Raw genomic sequence first — 21013 nt, forward strand, 5'->3', positions numbered from 1 at the left:
TCTCATGCAATTTCTCCGCATAATTTTTGTGTAGAAGCCACAGCTTGGCAGTGGGCGCACAGGGAGCTGGCTTTACTTCTCAGGACTTTCCACAGCTATATTAACAAACAAATGCATTTTTCCACTGGCAGTCTACTTGGCACCGCCGCCGCATATTCTCTCTCCCGGGGTTTGTTCAGCAACTGAGCTGTTGACAAATCTATAATCAGCAGATCACCTCATCAGGGGCAACGTGCGTCTAAGCTGACGGGGAGAGGAAACTTTCTCACAGTCCAGAGTTAGCCGCCACCTGGTTAACGCTAGACAGGTCTGGTTTCACGCTAAGCTAACGCGCGGCCGCCCTCTGCTAACAGTGAAAGGCAAAGCTAGTCCCCGGGCCACAGAGGGCTCCACGCTCACCTTCTGAAAACCTCCAGCGTGATCCACTTTCTCACCGCCGGCCAGCTACTGTTAGCTGATGCATATGAAACTCTGCAGGGAGCAAACTCTAAAAATAAGAGAAGAAGCCGTCTGAAATTGTAGCTACACTATAACAGACGCTGCAGCTGTGGGTGCTCGCTGAATAGTGGGAGATGGCGGTTCGTGTCAGAGATAGCCGTTACATCGGCGTGACCTCAGTTGCACCGGTCACGCTCGAGTATTTCTTGAGCCGTAATTATGCCGAGCTTGTTCTGTGAGCTAACTCGTAAAGGACACCGATGATGACGTGCTAACGTCTCTGGGAGCTGAAGCGAAATCTGCAAATTATTCTGCCGCTCTACAGATGTCTTTAGGGCAGGGGGGGTCAAACTCATTGTAGTTCAGGGGCCACATGCAGCACAATTTGATCTCAAGCGGGCCGGACCAGTAACATCACAGCATGATAACATATAAATAACAACAACTCCACATGTTCCCTTCGTTTTAGTGTCAAAACAATATTATCAGTTCATCATTTACACGTGTGTTTACAAAGACACACAACATTCAGTCGCAGGTATCTGGAACAGTATTTTACTTTATGATCAAAACAACACATTTTTACACTTTGTAAAGTCGTCCCGCGGGCCGGACTGGACCCTCTGGCGGACAGAGCAACACAGAATGAGTGTAAAACTCTCATTCCTCTCGTTGGTCAATACTCCTGTAATCTAATAGCAAGGAAGAGAAGGAAAAGGAGAGAGGTTACACGGGTGATCCGCACGCTGCACAGACCGCAGCCCTCCGGTCCGCAGAGCCGTGATTTGCTGTGTTGTAAAGTCTAAATCATCCCCATCATTATGTGTTTCTCAGTTGGCACCGCAGAGCGTTCTTACACTGTGGCTGAATGGCGTCCACAGCGTTAAGGTTTCCTGTGGGAACGCGTCTAAATCAGGGTTGAGAAACGCTGTTTTTGTCAGAATGGCACCTTATAATCAAAATCTGTTCCGTCGCCAAGTAGATGAAAAGCACTGGAATGTTTCGACAAATGTTGGGAGTAATTTTGACATCTTAGTTTCAAATCAGACGCTTGCACATCACGGAAAGCAGAAGCACTGAGATGTTACGAGACTCTGCAGCGAGACCTCGGAACACTTTGTGATTTGTAAATGAGTCACTGAGCAGGAAAGAGATGGAGCTCTGTCACGTCCTGCCATGTTGCGTTGTGCTGCAGGATGTACCCGTGTTGATGGCCACATCTTATTTAATAACATTACGACATGTAGAATGACTTGCAGACATCAGGAGACCTTCACTGGAACAGAACGTGCTGTTAATTCAGTTACTGTTCTGTCGCAGCACCAATGTGTGAAAATACCTCATAACTATTGAAGCAGCCCAGAGACGAGCGTCTGCACGGCGTCTGCACGGCGTCTGCACGGCGTGTGCATGTGTTGGTCACCAGGAGACGTTTCTGACGAGGCAGTTCCTCACAATGTAAATGTGAAATAAATTAAAAAAGAACGAGTTCATCTCTTATTGAGGATTTAAACTTGTTCACCTCGCTCCATCTCAGAGCTTCTTCCTCTGCTGTTTCTGTTTGTCTGACACCCCTCTATACCTCCCTCCCCCTCCTCCTCCTCCTCCTCCCTCCCCCTCCTCCTCCTCCCTCCCCCTCCTCCTCCTCTTCTCATTCCTGCTGCCAAATTAAGTGTCAAACAGACAGGGAAGGCGGGTGGGATGGCCCACATTTCTCCTATGGAGATCCCCAGTACGGTACAGTACGTTCCAGTCAGTGCTCTGTTATTCTGTTTTCTGCTCCGATACAAACCCCCCCCCCCGGGCTCATTAGCGGCTGATTGGGTTGTTATTGTAATTAAGCGCTCCTGTACAGCCAGTGAGAGCACCAAACTGTCTGCTTATGGGTGGTCCTCAGTGGGAGGGTGGGCATTGGATGGGTCACAGTCATTGTCCACCAGAACTCCCCCCCCCCCCCCCCCCCCCCCCAAAAAAAAAAACACAGACTCTACCAGGTTATAGAAGAAGCTCTGTTTATGGAAGTCAAAATGTAAATTCAAGCAGCCGTTCACAGTGTTGTTCTTCCTTCAGAAGAGTTGTGCAGCAGGTGGCATCCAGTCATTCATCCAGTCACTCATCCCGTCACTCATCCAGTCACTCATCCAGTCACTCATCCCGTCACTCATCCAGTCACTCATCCCGTCACTCATCCAGTCACTCATCCCGTCACTCATCCAGTCACTCATCCCGTCACTCATCCAGTCACTCATCCCGTCACTCATCCAGTCACTCATCCCGTCACTCATCCAGTCACTCATCCCGTCACTCATCCAGTCACTCATCCCGTCACTCATCCAGTCACTCATCCCGTCACTCATCCAGTCACTCATCCAGTCACTCATCCAGTCACTCATCCCGTCACTCATCCAGTCACATCATCCCGTCACTCATTCCAGTCACTCATCCCGTCACTCATCCAGTCACTCATCCCGTCACTCATCCAGTCATTCATCCAGTCACTCATCCAGTCACTTCATCCCGTCACTCATCCATTCACTCATTCCCGTCACCATCCACACTCATCCCGTCACTCATTCCAGTCACTCATCCCGTCACTCATCCAGTCACTCATCCCGTCACTCATCCAGTCATCATCCAGTCACTCATCCAGTCCTCATCCAGTCACTCATCCAGTCAACTCATCCCGTCACTCATCCAGTCACTCATCCCGTCACTCATCAGTCACTCATCCCGTCACTCATCCAGTCATTCATCCAGTCACGCATCCCGTCACTCATCCATCACTCATCCGTCACTCATCCAGTACACTCATCCGTCACTCATCCCGTCACTTCATCCGTCACTCATCCCGTCACTCATCCCGTCACTCATCCAGTCACTCATCCCGTCACTCATCCAGTCACTCATGCCCGTCACTCATATCATCCAGTCACTCATCCCGTCACTCATCCCAGTCACTCATCCAGTCACTCATCCGTCACTCATCCAGTCACTCATCCCGTCACTCATCCAGTCACTCATCCCGTCACTCATCCAGTCACTCATCCCGTCACTCATCCAGTCACTCATCCAGTCACTCATCCAGTCACTCATCCAGTCACTCATCCCGTCACTCATCCCGTCACTCATCCAGTCACTCATCCAGTCACTCATCCCGTCACTCATCCCGTCACTCATCCAGTCACTCATCCAGTCACTCATCCCGTCACTCATCCAGTCACTCATCCAGTCACTCATCCCGTCACTCATCCCGTCACTCATCCAGTCACTCATCCAGTCACTCATCCCGTCACTCATCCAGTCATTCATCCAGTCCTTCATCCAGTCATTCATCCAGTCACTCATCCAGTCACTCATCCAGTCATTCATCCAGTCACTCATCCAGTCACTCATCCCGTCACTCATCCCGTCACTCATCCAGTCATTCATCCAGTCACTCATCCCGTCACTCATCCAGTCATTCATCCAGTCCTTCATCCAGTCACTCATCCAGTCACTCATCCCGTCACTCATCCAGTCACTCATCCCGTCACTCATCCAGTCACTCATCCCGTCACTCATCCCGTCACTCATCCAGTCATTCATCCAGTCACTCATCCAGTCACTCATCCAGTCATTCATCCAGTCACTCATCCCGTCACTCATCCAGTCACTCATCCCGTCACTCATCCAGTCACTCATCCAGTCATTCATCCAGTCACTCATCCCGTCACTCATCCAGTCACTCATCCCGTCACTCATCCAGTCACTCATCCCGTCACTCATCCAGTCACTCATCCAGTCACTCATCCAGTCACTCATCCCGTCACTCATCCGTCACTCATCCAGTCACTCATCCAGTCACTCATCCAGTCACTCATCCCGTCACTCATCCCGTCACTCATCCAGTCACTCATCCAGTCACTCATCCCGTCACTCATCCAGTCATTCATCCAGTCACTCATCCCGTCACTCATCCCGTCACTCATCCAGTCACTCATCCCGTCACTCATCCAGTCACTCATCCCGTCACTCATCCCGTCACTCATCCAGTCACTCATCCAGTCACTCATCCAGTCACTCATCCCGTCACTCATCCCGTCACTCATTCCCGTCACTCATCCAGTCACTCATCCAGTCACTCATCCCGTCACTCATCCCGTCACTCATCCCGTCACTCATCCCGTCACTCATCCCGTCACTCATCCAGTCACTCATCCAGTCACTCATCCCGTCACTCATCCCGTCACTCATCCAGTCACTCATCCAGTCACTCATCCCGTCACTCATCCAGTCATTCATCCAGTCACTCATCCCGTCACTCATCCCGTCACTCATCCAGTCACTCATCCGTCACTCATCCAGTCACTCATCCCGTCACTCATCCCGTCACTCATCCAGTCACTCATCCAGTCACTCATCCAGTCACTCATCCCGTCACTCATCCCGTCACTCATCCCGTCACTCATCCAGTCACTCATCCAGTCACTCATCCCGTCACTCATCCGTCACTCATCCAGTCACTCATCCAGTCACTCATCCCGTCACTCATCCAGTCATTCATCCAGTCCTTCATCCAGTCATTCATCCAGTCACTCATCCAGTCACTCATCCAGTCATTCATCCAGTCACTCATCCAGTCACTCATCCCGTCACTCATCCCGTCACTCATCCAGTCATTCATCCAGTCACTCATCCCGTCACTTCATCCAGTCATTCATCCAGTCCTTCATCCAGTCACTCATCCAGTCACTCATCCAGTCACTCATCCAGTCACTCATCCCGTCACTCATCCAGTCATTCATCCAGTCACTCATCCCATCACTCATCCAGTCATTCATCCAGTCACTCAGCGAAACTCTGCCCCCCCCCCCCCCCCCCCCCTCCTCTCCCCCCCCCCCTGTGAGGCTGTGTGTGGTGCTTGTCATGTAACAGTGGTCCATAGCGGCCCTTCATTCATGCATGTGATCACCAACCGTCCTGTAGGTCCCTTACGTCACCCTGCGTTCCTGCCTGGGCTCAGGTTACACTTTCACCCCGCTCTCTCCCCCTCCCATCACTACCCTGCCCCCCTTCATCCCTTCTTCTTCGTCTTCGTCCCCCTCTTGCCCGCGACCCGTCTCCCTCTGATTAATCTCCTTATTGGCGCTCTTTGCCTCTGCTGTGTCCCCCTGAACCTGTGAGGAGCGAGGGAGGAGATAGCTCATTATTTTAAAGACACAGTGGTTTTTGCAGCCAAGTCCCGACTACATAACAACCCTCCCTCCTTCTCCTCCCCATCTGCCCCCCTGATGACCCCCCCCCCCCCCCCTCCACTCCTCCCCCTCTCTCGTTCCTGTCATTCGAAAACAAGACTCCATTTTGCGCAGGGAGCTCCCAGCAGCACCGTGTACTGCTTCCCCTCATGGCCCATTGACATTTCTTTGTGTCAATAAAGCTTCTCCAACAGCAGACGTGACACATGCTAGCCTGTTAGCACGCCGAGCGAAGAGCTCCTTCCCACTAACACATCTCCTACATGTAGTGGGGGGAAATACATTATTGTGAAAAGTTCATGTTGTGCGTTTCCTTAAGATCGTTGTGGGCAGAGGTGAGTTGCGCCCCGGCCCTGTTGGTGTTGCGTAACGTAGTTTGTTATGTTGACGTGTTGCACAATGGGTATCCGGTTGGTGCTGCAGGCTGACAGCGAGTGGGTGGCCTGGAGGCCTGGAGGCCTGTTTGATGTGTCCAGGAGATAAAGCAGGAGGGGCAGCGAGGTGTAAGGTTGCTGTTATCACTGGGAATAACACCAACTGCCACATAGTGGAGGAAGAAGTGTGTTTTTGTGTTTTGGTTTCTGGTACAGCATGTGTCTAATAAAGAGGGTGCGGCCGGGGCAAAGTGGCGAGCTTGTGTGAATGATTAGCTGCCGTTGTTTCAAACTCTGCCTTATCTGATGAGATGCTTAACAGCTGCAATGGATTTATTGTCTTATTTTACGAGTTGTTTTTGGCTGCAGGCGGACGTGTGCAGAGTTGAGCCGGCTTAGGCCACGTCCACCAGGAAGCTTCAGGACGCGGTGCACGACGTGTCTGACGTAGTTGACGATGAATGGATGAATATGTGAGGGGTTTTGATCAGTTTTTGTTGCTGAAAAGTGGGACAAGCTTTATTTGAGTTTAGAATGTATTCCCTCCGCCAAGTGTTTTCAGTTTGTTTGCTTGTTTCTCTGTCTGAAGAAGAACTCGTTACATTTTGGTTCGGATTTGCATCACAGGGCTGATACACACATTATCTTTCACCTGTAGCCTTGGCGGGGGTCTTCTTTCATCTATGGACAGCTGTTGTGTGTTGTGTGTCGTGTGTCGTGCAGCCGGACCTTCCTCTTGTTTAGCTCTCAGTTTCGTCTTCCAGCTGATAGTGAGTCACCGCGGAAAACATGACACACACATGGCTGATAATGGCTGACCAGTGTCAAACTGAATCATTAACTTGACGGCTGCACTTGTGTACAGAGGATTACAGTTGATAACTCCTGTTTAATAACTCCATGCAAAATACCTTTTATCTTAAGTTGTGTCACCGCGTCAAATAAGACACCTGTCATCAACTCTTCAGATCCTGCAGAGACATTTAGTCTCGCTATCGTGCGTATATAACAGTGAAGATCTTTTTATTTTCTGATTTCATTAAAAGAACCAGGAACTCATTTACACATAATGTTTGAAATCATGTTGCATTAGTGCGGCACACTTTAATATTAATCCCACGATTACATGAACATGATGCCATATCGATGTGAGCAGAAGAGGAATAAACAACAGAGAGCAGACGGGCCAAACTAATATAGACGAGGTCATCATTTCGTCCATCAATGTGCAGCCCTGCCTCGCATGATCCAGACGTCCCCCCCCCCCGAGGTGATAACTAACGCATGTAAACAACACGTGTCGGCGTGGCAGGCTTCATTGGCTCCTATCCATTATAAGAAGTCACTTAAACGGTTCCATTGACGTGCTGCTGCTCAGAGTTTGGACCTGGATTGTTGACATGTTTGTCTCGTTAACTATTAACAGAATGGGGAGTTAATGGGTAGCTTACACCTGGGAAATGACGGCGGTCAATAACAAGTCAATGGCACCAAGTAGCCCACTGCAATGAATTTTGACTTTTCTATTTTAAGATGTATAGTGCAATTGATTTTTGTGTGTGTGCAAAGTGGCAGTGGGGGATTGAGCGTACTAAATGGGGAACATAGCAGAAGATGGCGAGCAGACGGGGTTCACACCATTAAGATGCACGTACGGCACTTACACACACACACAGAGTGTGATTAGCTGGTGTGTGTCTGTATCATCGATTTGAAGGCAGCACATTGGATGGAGACCATTAGACGGCTTCTGTGATAAGAGGCTCATTGTACCACACATGCACCACCACCAGGACCCTTTTAATACGTCTCTTTTTCCCAAATTGGATTTAGATTGAAAGTAGAGGCGTGAATCTTTATTCCATTGGATTTTGATTTGATTTTGCTTTGATTCAAAATGCATTCAGTTCATAAGGTCTGATGTCAGGAACTACTACTACAGGAAGTTCTCTGTGGCAGGATGGTTACATGCAGAGACGAGTGTGTTTATGATTTTAAAGATTTATAATTCAAAACGTTTTATCAACTGATGGCAACAATGTAAACACACAAAGGCAAAAATAAGACAAAAAGTTACATTTATTCAGGTTAAACCTTCACAAATAAATTCTCAATTCTGAAGAATAACACGTTCAATATATATATATATATATATATATATATATATATATATATATATATATATATATATATTAAATATATATATTTATTTATTATATATATATATATATATATATATAAAATATATATATATTAAATATATTTATTTATTATATATATATATACAATTTACATTTATTCACATTTGATAACCAAAATGTGTTGAATATGATTCATTTCTTATAACCCGTTCTTCACTCGTAACATGTAAAATGACGGAGAGAAGCATCCGGATGTTTGTTTCTCGTCGGGGAAACAAGTTTGTCACGTTTCACTAACACAATGCATTTAAATCTACTCGCATGTTATTTACTATAACCATCTGTTTTGGGCCGTTATGGCTGATGGTACGCTTGAAATGGTGCATGCATGGTTAAATGAAATTAGTGTTATACGTCTCACCACCACCAGTGTAAATGTGTGTGTTCGCTGTGTGTGTGTCTCATTTTACCATCGTGTTCAAGCATCATCTCTTCCCCTTTAAACAGCTGCTATGTCGAGCTGTTCACGGACGACAATCCATATTTTTGGGATAATCTGGTGCAGAGAAATCTCACCTGTATGAGGCTCGGGTTCATGATATGAGACTAGATATCGTCTTATCAAAACTATTGTGATCTTCTCGATATCGCCCAGTCCTACTTGGTAACTGTGTAAACCTGTTTTTTGTATTTTTATTATTTGTTTATTTTCCTGATATAATGTTAACGATAGAAATAAACACCTGTCTTTTATTATTTAAACTTTGAGGCATCCCTCTCTTCCACTTTCCTTCATCTTATGAGGAATACTTTGGAAATGTGCATCTTATTAATCGTAGCGAGCAACAGCAGCCTCTTCTCTCTTTCACATCTTAAGTTACGATCCCCTAATGAATTGTCTTGTGTGTGTGTGTGTGTGTGTGTGTGTGTGTGTGTGTGTGTGTGTGCGTGTGCGTGTGTGCCAGTGTGCAGCAGCTTAAGAGTATGAATGAGCCTGGATAAGCATTTTGCTTCCAGGCTTCATCTCTGTTAACCCCTTCATGCCTGCTTCATTCACGTACAGTAATTTCCTCTCTGGAGAAATAATGCGGGAGCCAATGAGAAGAGAATGTGTGTGTGTGTGTGTGTGTGTGTGTGTGTGTGTGTGTGTGTGTGTGTGTGTGTGTGTGTGTGTGTGTGTGTGTGTGTGTGTGTGTGTGTGTGTGTGTGTGTGTGTGTGTGTGTGTGTGTGTGTGTGTGTGTGTGTGTGTGTGTGAAGAATGTCTCTGCTTAATGCAGATCTCGGCTGGTTTCTTGGTTTTAAATGTGCAGAAGAAGCTTCGTGTCTTTTGTCCGTTACTGAAAGTCTCAGTTAAGAAATGATTATTCTCCATTTACACTGCGGAGTTCTCTCATCAATGATTGTACACTGAATATGCTGAAAGTCGATTAATTAATGAGGCGATGAGTATTATACTATTTCAAAAAGTTAATCTATTCAAGGAGAAACTGCGACAAACTAATTTCACCTTCTCAGTTATTTGATTAATGGAAGAAATACAACATAAACCTTTTTATAAGTGTTTATAAGTGTTTATAAGTGTTTATAAGTGTAAGTTCATCAGATGAAATCAACTTTCTTTAATGAATTTAACAACAAATATTGATTGAAGCAGAATATTAAAACTTCTTCTAATACTAACCCTCATAATAAAGTATCCACATCTTGACGTGACTGTGCAGAAACACCAGGTTAAGCAGAACAGACTGCACAATGAGGATTTCTTTTTACACTTTAAACGAAGCTTTGAACTGTTAGCTAGAGCCGAGTACACATTTACACCCTCCTTGTGTTTAATAACTGCGTTATGATCGTTTCTCACATTTCTGTCCCTCCTTCTTCCTTTCAGTCTGCCAGAGCAAGGACATCCGTAACAATGTGACCAACCTCCAGTCGCTGGAGAACTGCACCATCATCGAGGGCCACCTGAAGATCCTGCTCATGTTTAAGACCAAGACCGACGACTTCCGGGGCCTCAGCTACCCGAAGCTGCGAGTGGTGACCGACTATGTGCTGATGTTCAGGGTCTACGGCCTCGAGGCCCTCAGCGACCTCTTCCCCAACCTGACGGTGATCCGCGGAAGCAACCTCTTCTTCAACTACGCTCTTGTGATTTACGAGATGCTGCAGCTGAAGGAGGTGGGCCTCCACAGCCTCATGAATATCACCCGGGGCGCCGTGAGGATCGAGAAGAACCCAGACCTGTGTTACCTGGCCACCCTGGACTGGTCCAAAATCCTGGACTCGGTGGAGGACAACTTCATCGTGGCCAATAAGAATGACAGAGAGTGTGGAGACGTGTGTCCCGGCACGGCCCAAGGTCAGACCACCTGCCAGCAGAACACCATCAACGGACACTTCAGGGGACGATGCTGGTCGCAGAACCACTGCCAGAGAAGTAAGTGTGTTTGTGTCTTAATGTGCCTCTGGCTGTGGGACGCTCCCATATTCTTTTAGCAAGACTTGCACTTTGCCAGGATGATCGCTGATGTCCATCACAGAGACCTCAAACATCTGCTCAGAATCAGAGAATGAAGATTATAACTGCAGAACTCAGAGAATCATCACGTTTTTAGGTTTCTTCAGTTTCTTCAGTCCCTCAGTGATCAGTTGTCTGTGCTCATGGGGGGGGTTTAAACCAGCCGTGCTACATTGATGTGTGGAGCGTTGGGAAAGTCTCCGTATTGACTGGCTGTTGTGTGCAGACATGATAGTATCGCACCTTTCCAGAATCCATCACGCTGCTCGTTGTAAAACGGTCCATTGAGACGCATAATGATAATATGCACTGGAGATTTTTTTCTCCTCCCAGAAATCAATTGAGACGACGGATGTTTTCTTTCCAAACGGTTTGAATAATGATTTCCATGATGCGGGGGGTTGCTCCTCATGCCAGCAGCCAGGGGTCGTGGGCTCCCTCTCATTACCATTCATTGACTGGAGCATTGTGGGAAAGTGATCCGTAATTATAGGCTCGGGATCGGCTTGATGTGTGAAATGACTCGACTGCCTTGTTGAGTCAGGGAAGTGCAAGCTCTGAGGTCGGTATCATGGAGGGGTGGGGGTGGGGGGGGGGGGTTGGCAAAGAAAGAGAGTGAGACGGTTGATGGACACGACTGAACATTAACAGTTAGAAATGGTAAAGATTCTCCTTTTAGTAGAAACGAGCTGCGTGTGTTTGATGGAGCTGCAGACAGACAGACAGACAGTCAGACAGACAGACAGTGAGTCAGACAGACAGACAGTGAGACAGACAGACGGACAGACAGACAGCGACAATCAGTCAGACAGACAGATAGATGGACAGACAGACAGCGACAGTCAGTCAGACAGACGGACAGACAGTCAGACAGACACAGTCAGATGGACAGAAAGACAGTGACAGTCGGTCAGACAGACAGATGGATGGACAGACAGACAGACAGACAGTGACAGTCGGTCAGACAGACAGACAGACAGACAGTGACAGTCGGTCAGACAGACAGACAGTCAGACAGACAGACAGACAGACAGACAGATAGATGGACAGACAGACAGACAGCGACAGTCAGTCAGACAGACAGATAGATGGACAGACAGACAGCGACAGTCAGACAGACGGACAGACAGTGAGACAGACAGTCAGACAGACACAGTCAGACGGACAGACAGACAGTGACAGTCGGTCAGACAGACAGACAGTCGGTCGGACAGACAGACAGATGGATGGATGGACAGACAGACAGACAGTCGGTCAGACAGACAGATGGATGGATGGACAGACAGACAGACAGTGACAGTCGGTCAGACAGATAGAGAGACAGATGGATGGACAGACAGACAGTCAGACAGACAGTCTGTCTTTCCTCTGCGACCACAAACACAGAATGGTTTCTATTGTAAGACACACAGAGAGAATGCTTATTATTTTTTGAAGGCGATTATAGCTTGTGTTGTTTTCTCTTGTGACAGAATCGACCTCGTCCATGTTTATACTTTAACATCGACTGTTGCGTATAACGTCGGCTCCTCGATGTTCTGCCAGGCCTCACTGTCGGGAAAGTAATACAGGAAATGTCTCTCTTTGTGTCTCAGTCCATGACACACACACACACACACACACACACACACACACACACACACACACACAGGTCTCCAGGTGTTGGAAAACTTTCTTAAAAATGTTTCCGATGATACAAAAAAGAGCTCAAAATTCAAATGTAAAGATATTTGTGTAGATCTGCGTCTGTATTGATCAAAGAAAGAGTTCTGGTCTTATCTCTTTTATTCCCGCTCGCAAACGTCAGAATAAAAGCTGTTCATTAAAACTTCTTATGACTGAAACACTCCAGAGGTGAGCACACATCTGTCTGGGACTAGTTTTGCAGTGAAGGTATAAAAACCTCTTTAGTCATGAGGAGATACACAAACATCATGTATAATTCAGAAGCGGGGGAAACATTAACCTGTTTGATTTGAACATTTTATCGCAAAAACGCCCCAAAAAATCTCAGAAATGAAAACGTCCGCAGGACTAAACCTGAGAACTATCCATCACATCATGCATTACACATACGAAGGATATTCAGAGCAAATGAAAAGCCTGAATCATTAGGACTGTCCTGTTTTCACACACACACACACACACACACACACACACACATGTGGATCCTCAATGTGGGAAATTCTCCTGAGACAACTTTGTTTTCCCTCCGATGTTGAGAAGTGTGATACCTGCGGCGCTGGACTTGATTTCAAAGACGAACCTCCTGACCTTTAAAAAAAGAATGTGGGCTGATAAACAGAAGTGGGTGCAAACAACCTGTTGTGCGTGTGCCTTCATGTCTCCTCTGCTCCGGATAGGCCAGGGCAGCAGGTATGACGCTGCGCTCCGCGTCACGTGACAGCGGCTTTAGTTAAGAGCTGTGTGTCAAAGCAGGAGCCATTTCTAGAACATGATGCAATGGCTGTCTGCCCCTGCGGCGGGGGAGTGTGTGGAGGGAGGTACACACAGGGATGATATGTGTGCACTTACTGTAAACGCTTGCGAGTGTTTGCGTGTGTTTTGATAGATGTGTGCTCAGTGCATGTCCCCACTGGAGGTGAGAGCATCTTCCACAGCAGCCAAAAGGAGTTCTCTTATTACTTTTTAGTTTTTCTATTACTTCTTTATACATTTGAATTTTATTTTAATGTTATTGTAATTTACTTATTTTCTTATTTTTACTAAATGTATCTTACTTTTATTGCACTGGTGTTAGTATTACTTCTTATACACTTTATACTTATTACTCTGTTTTTTTAAGTATAATTATAATAGCAATTAATAATAATATTAATAATATTAATAATAACCGTTGTCACTGAGCAGCGAGCGTTGCCGGCATGTTTCAGGATGTGAGATGTGCAGTGGAACACGTGCTGGGTGGCAACGCAAGGAAACTGTAGGATCTTTAATTAGAGCTTCTGTTAAAGAAAACTCTCAGTTTACAAACTCTGATGCACACACATACACACACGTGTGTGTGTGTGTGTGTGTGTGTGTGTGTGTGTGTGTGTGTGTGTGTGTGTGTGTGTGTGTGTGCAGGGCGGAGGAACATTAGATGGAGCATTAAAGTTTATGTGTGAGTGGAAACTGTTGGCTTGTTTTTGTTGTGTTTTTACAGGGTTCCAGTTGCCTTAGGTAAGAGTTGAGGGAGAGCCTGCATTCCTCTGATCGTACACATGCTCCTTACAAGCGTGTGTGTGTGTGTGTGTGTGTGTGTGTGTGTGTGTGTGTGTGTGTGTGTGTGTGTGTGTGTGTGTGTGTGTGTGTGTGAGAGAGAGTGAACCAAGACCTGTCATGTTTAACTGTGCAGGGCCCTTAAGTAACTTGTTGACAGTCCAAACAGCCTGGAGAGTGTATGAGATCTGACATTCATTGCCCGGTGCCATTTTCTCCATTTTGTATGTGTGTGTGTGTGTATCTGACGCACACATGTGTTTTGTGCGTGCGTGTGTGTGTGTGTCCTGTGTATTTACAACTTTGTGCAGGTAGCTGTTTGGAGGTGGAGGTCAGACCAGCTGTGCACCGATCCAAGGATGGTCATGGCTTCATGCAGGATGTGTTGTGCGGTTTCCTTTCAAGGCATCGTATATTCTAAAAGCAAAGCATCCCTCACAAGTCCGTTCTTCTGTGTGAAAAGAGTCAGCAGCTAACCCTGCACATGAATTTCTCAGTGAAGGGTCGCGAGTATACAAAAACATGTTTGCTCCTGGTGTTAAAATACCAGATTAGCAAGAAAAAGAAGACTTCTAGAAGAGAAGTGGAAGTTTGTCAGGTCTGAGATCAGTACGGCTTCATGGATCACTGGCACCTGCTGCAAATGAGACAGACAGGATGTGCAGGCATGTGGCCTGCAGCCTCTGCACCCTCCGCGCACATGATGCATCCAGGAGTAACATGACAGCAGAAGGTGTGTGTTGGCACACTGATATTGATGCGATGTGGTAGTTCCCCTCTGAAACTGTAAATACAAGAATTATTGTTGGATTTGCAAAATTTCTCACCGTTCTTAAACAAACACACACGAGACAAAGTTCAGCTGATCTTCTGCAAAATCACTTTATTCTACAGGTCGCATTTAAAATTGTGCCAAACATAAATAGTGTGCAGTCACATGATGCTGTAAAAAACATTTAGTTCTGCGTCAGCTGAGACCAGAAGTCACGGGATCAAACATTCAGGGGAACTTGGACTGAAGTGCAGGTTGTTTCCACAGAGAGGAGAAGTCACAACCTCTACTTATAACCTCCTTCCCCCCCCCCAATATTGGTAACACAAATTTGAGTTCCCCCCCCCCCTGTTTCCGTAGAGGTGTAGGACGTACGTGCTGCAGGGAAACACAAGGCAGCAGTGAGGGAAACTGAGTTGGTTAAATTCTCACAAACAATAATGGAGAATAAATCAGACGGAGCAAGAAGGCTGAACTTGTAGACGGAGACAGATGGATAGTAGACTCATTCAAAGACGGGTCGCGAGTATTACAGAGAGCACACGAAGCGGAGGACTGGATTAACAGATGAGAGGTGAAGAGAGGAGTGCAGAGAGGAAGTAAGGGGAATATTCACAGATGAGAGAAGGAGGCAATGGGAGCAAACAGTGGACCTCCTGTTTAGATAAGGCTCCGTCTGTAGCCGAGGCCCGGCACACAGACACCAGCCAGCACCCTGCTTACACAACACACACACACACACACACACACACACACACACACACACACACACACACACACACACACACACACACACACACACAAGCTGCAGGAGAGAGAAAGCTTTCCAGGTCAAAGTTCACTTCGCCTGCACCTACATGCTTTGTTGTGTGCTGTGATTGTTTTCAGACACACACACACACACACACACACACACACACACACACACACACACACACACACACACACACACAGAGTCACAGCTTCATCTCCCAGTGACAGAAGCCACAGAGAGGAAAATGCCGTCTCTCCATTACACCTCTTTCCGAGCGTCACACAGGTTAAACCTGCACCGGTGGTCGATCTAAATGGGTCAACATGCGTCACTCGCCGTGGCTTTGTGACGCCGCCGCCGCCGACCAGAGTTGAACACGGGTCAGACGGCCCGGCTCTGGACGAGGGATGTGAATCTCATTTTGCTACACGGACGATTAAAAAGACGGTCAACTAAGTTCCAAGCTTTTGTAAAAACAGAGAGCGAGAGCAGGAGCGGTGGAGCCGGAGGAGGAGAGCGTGGGGAGGATTGAAAACAAAGGTTTTATGGTGTTTACAGGACTGTGTGTAATTCTCAGGAACTGGAACGTAGAGTCCATGAAGCTGCGGCAGGCTATAAAGCATGTTCAGAAGTTCTATCTTATGAAAGGTAGTTGTTGTTTGTTTATTTTATAGTTGTGTCCTAGCAACAGATATACAAGAAAATACCAGGATGGGAACGAAGTCTAAAGACTGCAAAGACTCCAGGACTCTCATATCTCGTGCACATAACTGATCTAACTCAGACTCACTAAATGTTGAACTACTCCTTTATTATCGTTCTATGTTGCCATTGAACATCCTCAGAGTCTTAAAGGTTTCTAAATGTACAAACATGTTATTCAAACTATGTTCGTTGTACATTAATCTGAGCAGCTTCCTGCTGCACTGCCTGGTGTCTGGTGGTTGTGCGCCGCACGTGACGCAGCCACGTGTCATGGCTTTTATTTCCCATCCCAACAGGCAGGTCAGCGTTTAAAGGGTCAATCGTAGCATCGCACTCGGTTGCCTTGGTGATGGATATTATCATCAGTTACATTTTTATCTGTTTTATTTCTCATGCTACCAAATGAAAGTGGACGGTCGCTGTGCAGGAGATGAAGAGGCAAAACAAACCAGTCAAGTCTCAAGTGTGTCTCCCAGGTACACACACACACACACACACACACACACACACTCACACTCACACTCACACTCACACACTTGCCAGAGTGGCAAGGGGCCGAGCTAGAGGAGGCTCGGAGAGAAAGGACAGTATTAAGGATGGAGGCGCTCAATGAAGCGTGCTGTTGGCCTCCACCCTCAACCAAACAAACACTCCGCCAGCCCGGCCTCTTAATTGGGGTGTAAAAGTGTCTCCGCTTCCTTCCACGCTCGCTTCTCTCTCTCTCTCTCTCTCCTCTCTCTCTCCTCGCTCTCCTCTCTCTGTCTTACCTATTATTATTCTTCTATCGCTGTATCTGTTATATATACTTCTATATCTCTATGTATATGTCTTATCTGTGATCACCTCCTGATACTTTATCATATATGGTCTCTGTATCCTCTCTATATATCTCTTATCTCTCTGATCCTCTATCTCTGTATATTCTCTCTCTCTGTTCTACTATCTCTCTGTCTCTATCGTATCTCTCTGTATCGTCTCTACCTCTTACTCTCTTTCTATTCTCTCTGTCTCTTCTTCTCTCTCTCTCTTCTCTCTCTCTCTCTCCTCTCTCTCTCTCTCTCCTCTCTCTCTCTCCTTCTCTCTCTCTCTCTTCTCTCTCTCTGTCTCTCTCTCTCTCTCTCTCTCTCTGTCTCTCTCTCTCTCTGTCTCTCTCTCTGCTCTCTCTCTCTCCACCTCTTCTTCTCTCTTCTCTCTCTCTCTCTCTCTCTCTCTCTCTCTCTCTTCTCTCTCTCGCCACCTCTTCTTCTCTCTCTCTCTCTCCACCTCTTCTTCTCTTCTATCTCTCGCTGCTTCCGCCGTTGTTTCTAATGAAAGTCAAATGAAAGGGTTTCTCCTGAAGCTGCTGTTCCTAATTATCCATTTAGTGCTCGGTGACACAGAGAGCGTGAACACAAAGGGACAGACTGCCTGATGCTGCAGGAGCGTCAAGTGGCGATTCCTGCATGTTTGTGTGCAATCACAGGATCCATGTGCATGTGTGGGACTGCTCTCTTGATATAGAGATATATACTTAGGCTTCTTTTAACGTTATCACGATCATAAATACAAAAACATAAAACAATTTGCACATATATTGAGTCACAGTGCTCGACTCCTGAGCCTCCATCTGGAGGAGAAGGCTGCTTGTTTTCCCTGTATGCCCACCACATGCCAATCACCTGTGTAGATCTCTCACACACACACACACACACACACACACACACACACACACACACCGAGTCCGAAGGTGTAAATGCGTACAGTCATTCCTTAAAGTCACATTTGCACATTTGTCTTAAGAAGTTGGCGTGAAAGGCGTAAGGCCGTTTGAACTTTGGCACAGATGCTTCTCCAGTGAGAGAGGACCCGAGCTGGAAACGTTATCCTCTCTTAACTTGGCTGCCTGGACGTGTGGAGCTTGTTTTACAGTTAACCGAATCACTTGTACACAGGAAGAGGAACGTTCGGAACATATAGGAAAGTGTCGTTCGGGCATTTTAAGGACATGTAGTGAAAGTCTGGCACACGAGTTCACATCAGGACTTTATTATTACAGACGCCATGATTGTCCAGCTGTTATTATCACAATATTATTTACAGTTATTAACCTTGATAATAACTAACCACACACACACACACAGACAAGCTCCTCTTTGATGCTGTCCATTTGTGATAGTTAAAGCTCTTCCGCAGTGGCTTTCCTTACTTCAACAGAGACACACACACTTACTGGTGTTTGAATGACCATGAATATGTTATGAGGGACACGGAGTGAGAGGAAGAGACAAAAACAACCGACAGAGGAAGCAGAGAGGGAAGGACTGAAACAGACAGATGGAGAGGGAGAGTTAGTAATTGTGCTCTTGTGTTTTCCTTTCTGGCAGCTTGCATCCTTGTTAACAAATCCAAATTAACTTTGATAAGCTGGCATCAGTTGTGTGTGTGTGTGTGTGTGTGTGTGTGTGTGTGTGTGTGTGTGTGTGTGTGTGTGTGTGTGTGTGTGTGTGTGTGTGTGTGTGTGTGTGTGTGTGTGTGTGTGTGTGTGTGTGTGTGTGTGTGTGTGTGTGTGTGTGTGTGTGTGTGTGTGTGTGTGTGTGTTTCCCTCTACCCGCTCCATTCGTGCAGCGGGTGCAGTAGCAGGCAGTGCTAGCCGAGCGCCCCGGGGGATCTGGAGAACTCTCTCTCCTCTCTCCTCCAGCTCATCAATGGACGGGCACTCCCACATCCTGCTCTAAACACACACACACACACACACACACACACACACACATGCGTTTACACAATTCTAACGGTACACATTCATATAGACACATGCACAACAAACACACTCTTGCACACAGGGCCAAGTGGAGCACACACGCGGCTAAGTGGAGCACTGCTGACACTGCTGCCCACTGTTCTGACAGCGGATTGGCTGTCGGCTGGCAGAGATGTAAGCAGCCAATAGGGAGGAGAGGATGGGGGCTTCTGAGGATACAGACGAGCTGGAGCAAGATGTGTGGCTACTGTTGCTGCACGGTGTCTAAGTCATTCCTTATCTTTTAATACTTTCTTCTTTTGCATTATCTAAGAATACACATGTTAACATAGGACCGTTGTGTTTGATGTGTGCAGAGGCTTGACAGGTGGGGGCTCCTGTTGGGGGGGGGGGGGTTTCACAGAATAAAGCAGTAGTACTGCAGCCTTCAAGGTGCTCTTCTAATCGATCTTTGTTATTGTGTGAAGGAAATAAGATGCAGCAACTGTTCTGTGTGGCTCACAGTGTAGACGACCCGACAAGTTAACAAGACGCATTACATCCCAGAGGGTCAATAAGAAGAACTGCTTTGAGAAAGTTTTTATTTGCACTTCCAGGTGAAGGGGGGGGGGGGGGTTCAGAACCACTGACATAGAACAAGAGGGTGTTGAGAAGGAGAGGGTGGTTGGACGTGTGTGAGCTGTAGAGGAAAGCATGTTGGCAGGCAAGTGGTTGTTACAGCCCGAGCTGTCTGAGAGGACTTCCTCATTACTTCCTGCCTTTGTCCAAAACACTTCCTACTGCCGAGCTGTACAACTGGGCCCTGGGGGAAGGCTGGCGGGCGAAGAGAGTGGGAAGTGGGATAAGGGGGGGGGGGGAAGTATTATTTACATGTGAGAGAAAATGAAAGGAAAGAAAAGTTAGTTGACTGGATCACAGCTCTCTAGATCCGCAACAGAAACGCTGAGGAGCTCCAACAGTGCTGCAAATGTTTGTTTCATTAATCGCTTTGCAAGCCTCCAGCAAATGCAACTCCCCCCCCCCATGTTGTAAATCAGTTTGTCAGAAATTAGAATACAGGCAGCGGAGAAGAGAGGCTGCAGTAAAGTGTTTGTGTGTGAGGGAGGAAAAGAACACAACCCTCCCTCTGGGCCGGGGGCAGCGATGGTTTTCAGGTGATTGGCCAAATCAGATCAACACACACACACACACACACACACACATTCAGGATCACCTGACGATGCCAGCAGCACAATAACACAGTCAAATTGATTAAAACCTCAAAAGCTGCAACGATTATTTTCATTGTTGATTAAACCGTCAATTTCTCCTCAAATGACCTCCGTGTAGTTATTCATCTGAATCTTCTGATCTTAAAGTCTGTTTAGGAGATTTAACACTCTTTCATCAAGAACGTGTATCAAACAGGACGGCGCACACACGGACACATTTTTTGATTATTATTCATTTACAAGAGGAAGATAGAAAGGCTCCACCCTCCCTGCACCTGCTGCAAGATTTCCCTCGGACCAACAGTGTGCCCCTACCTGCACATCATTAACTCGCTGTACAGGGAGCAGCGCCGCTGCTCCAGTGGAGCGGGGAAGCTCCGGGTACGCTCATGCATACATGATTTCAGAAGCGCATGTTGGAGGCTTAAGGTAGCCTGCAGTCACAGCTACGAGTGTGTACTGTATATGGGAGATGTGTTGCACCGTCTCAGCTGAGGGGCTGGGGAGGGATGTTTGGACATTTGAAATTCTTGGGAAAGCAGAGTTTCCCACCGGTTGAGAGTGTATTTGTGTGCGGGTTGTGGAGTTCATGCTTATCTGACACCTAACACATGGGAATGATATTATTAGTGTGCTGTTATTGTTTCCACCATGTGTGCACACATTGAGTCACAAACAGTAGAAAACATGCCTGAGCTAAAGGACGCTCCCTGGAGTCGCTGCTTGAAATCAACTTTCTCAACTTGCTCCTCCTGAATTAAACTTGTTTGTCCTCATGTGACACACCCCCCCCCCTCCCCCCCCCTCCCGAGCTTGAAGTTGCATCCAAACCGTTTTCTTTCCACGCAGCTCTCTCCAGACTCGGCTCGTTTTCACCGAATGTCACGTCCTTGGCTTTCAAGCAAA

The 21013-nt window shown here is 46.9% G+C and overlaps 1 protein-coding gene across 2 annotated transcripts in view; it reads left to right on the plus strand.

The window, feature by feature from the left end:
* Positions 1 to 21013, plus strand: part of insrb (insulin receptor b) — an 80129-nt gene that overhangs the window by 12348 nt on the left and 46768 nt on the right. For both annotated transcript variants that reach the window (XM_029429332.1, XM_029429333.1), the window contains exon 2: positions 10077 to 10625. In XM_029429332.1, coding sequence (XP_029285192.1) covers positions 10077 to 10625 — 549 coding nt within the window. The remainder of the gene's footprint in view (positions 1 to 10076; positions 10626 to 21013) is intronic.

Source organism: Cottoperca gobio, chromosome 4, assembly GCF_900634415.1.
Source record: "Cottoperca gobio chromosome 4, fCotGob3.1, whole genome shotgun sequence".
NCBI classification, from domain to species: domain Eukaryota; kingdom Metazoa; phylum Chordata; class Actinopteri; order Perciformes; family Bovichtidae; genus Cottoperca; species Cottoperca gobio.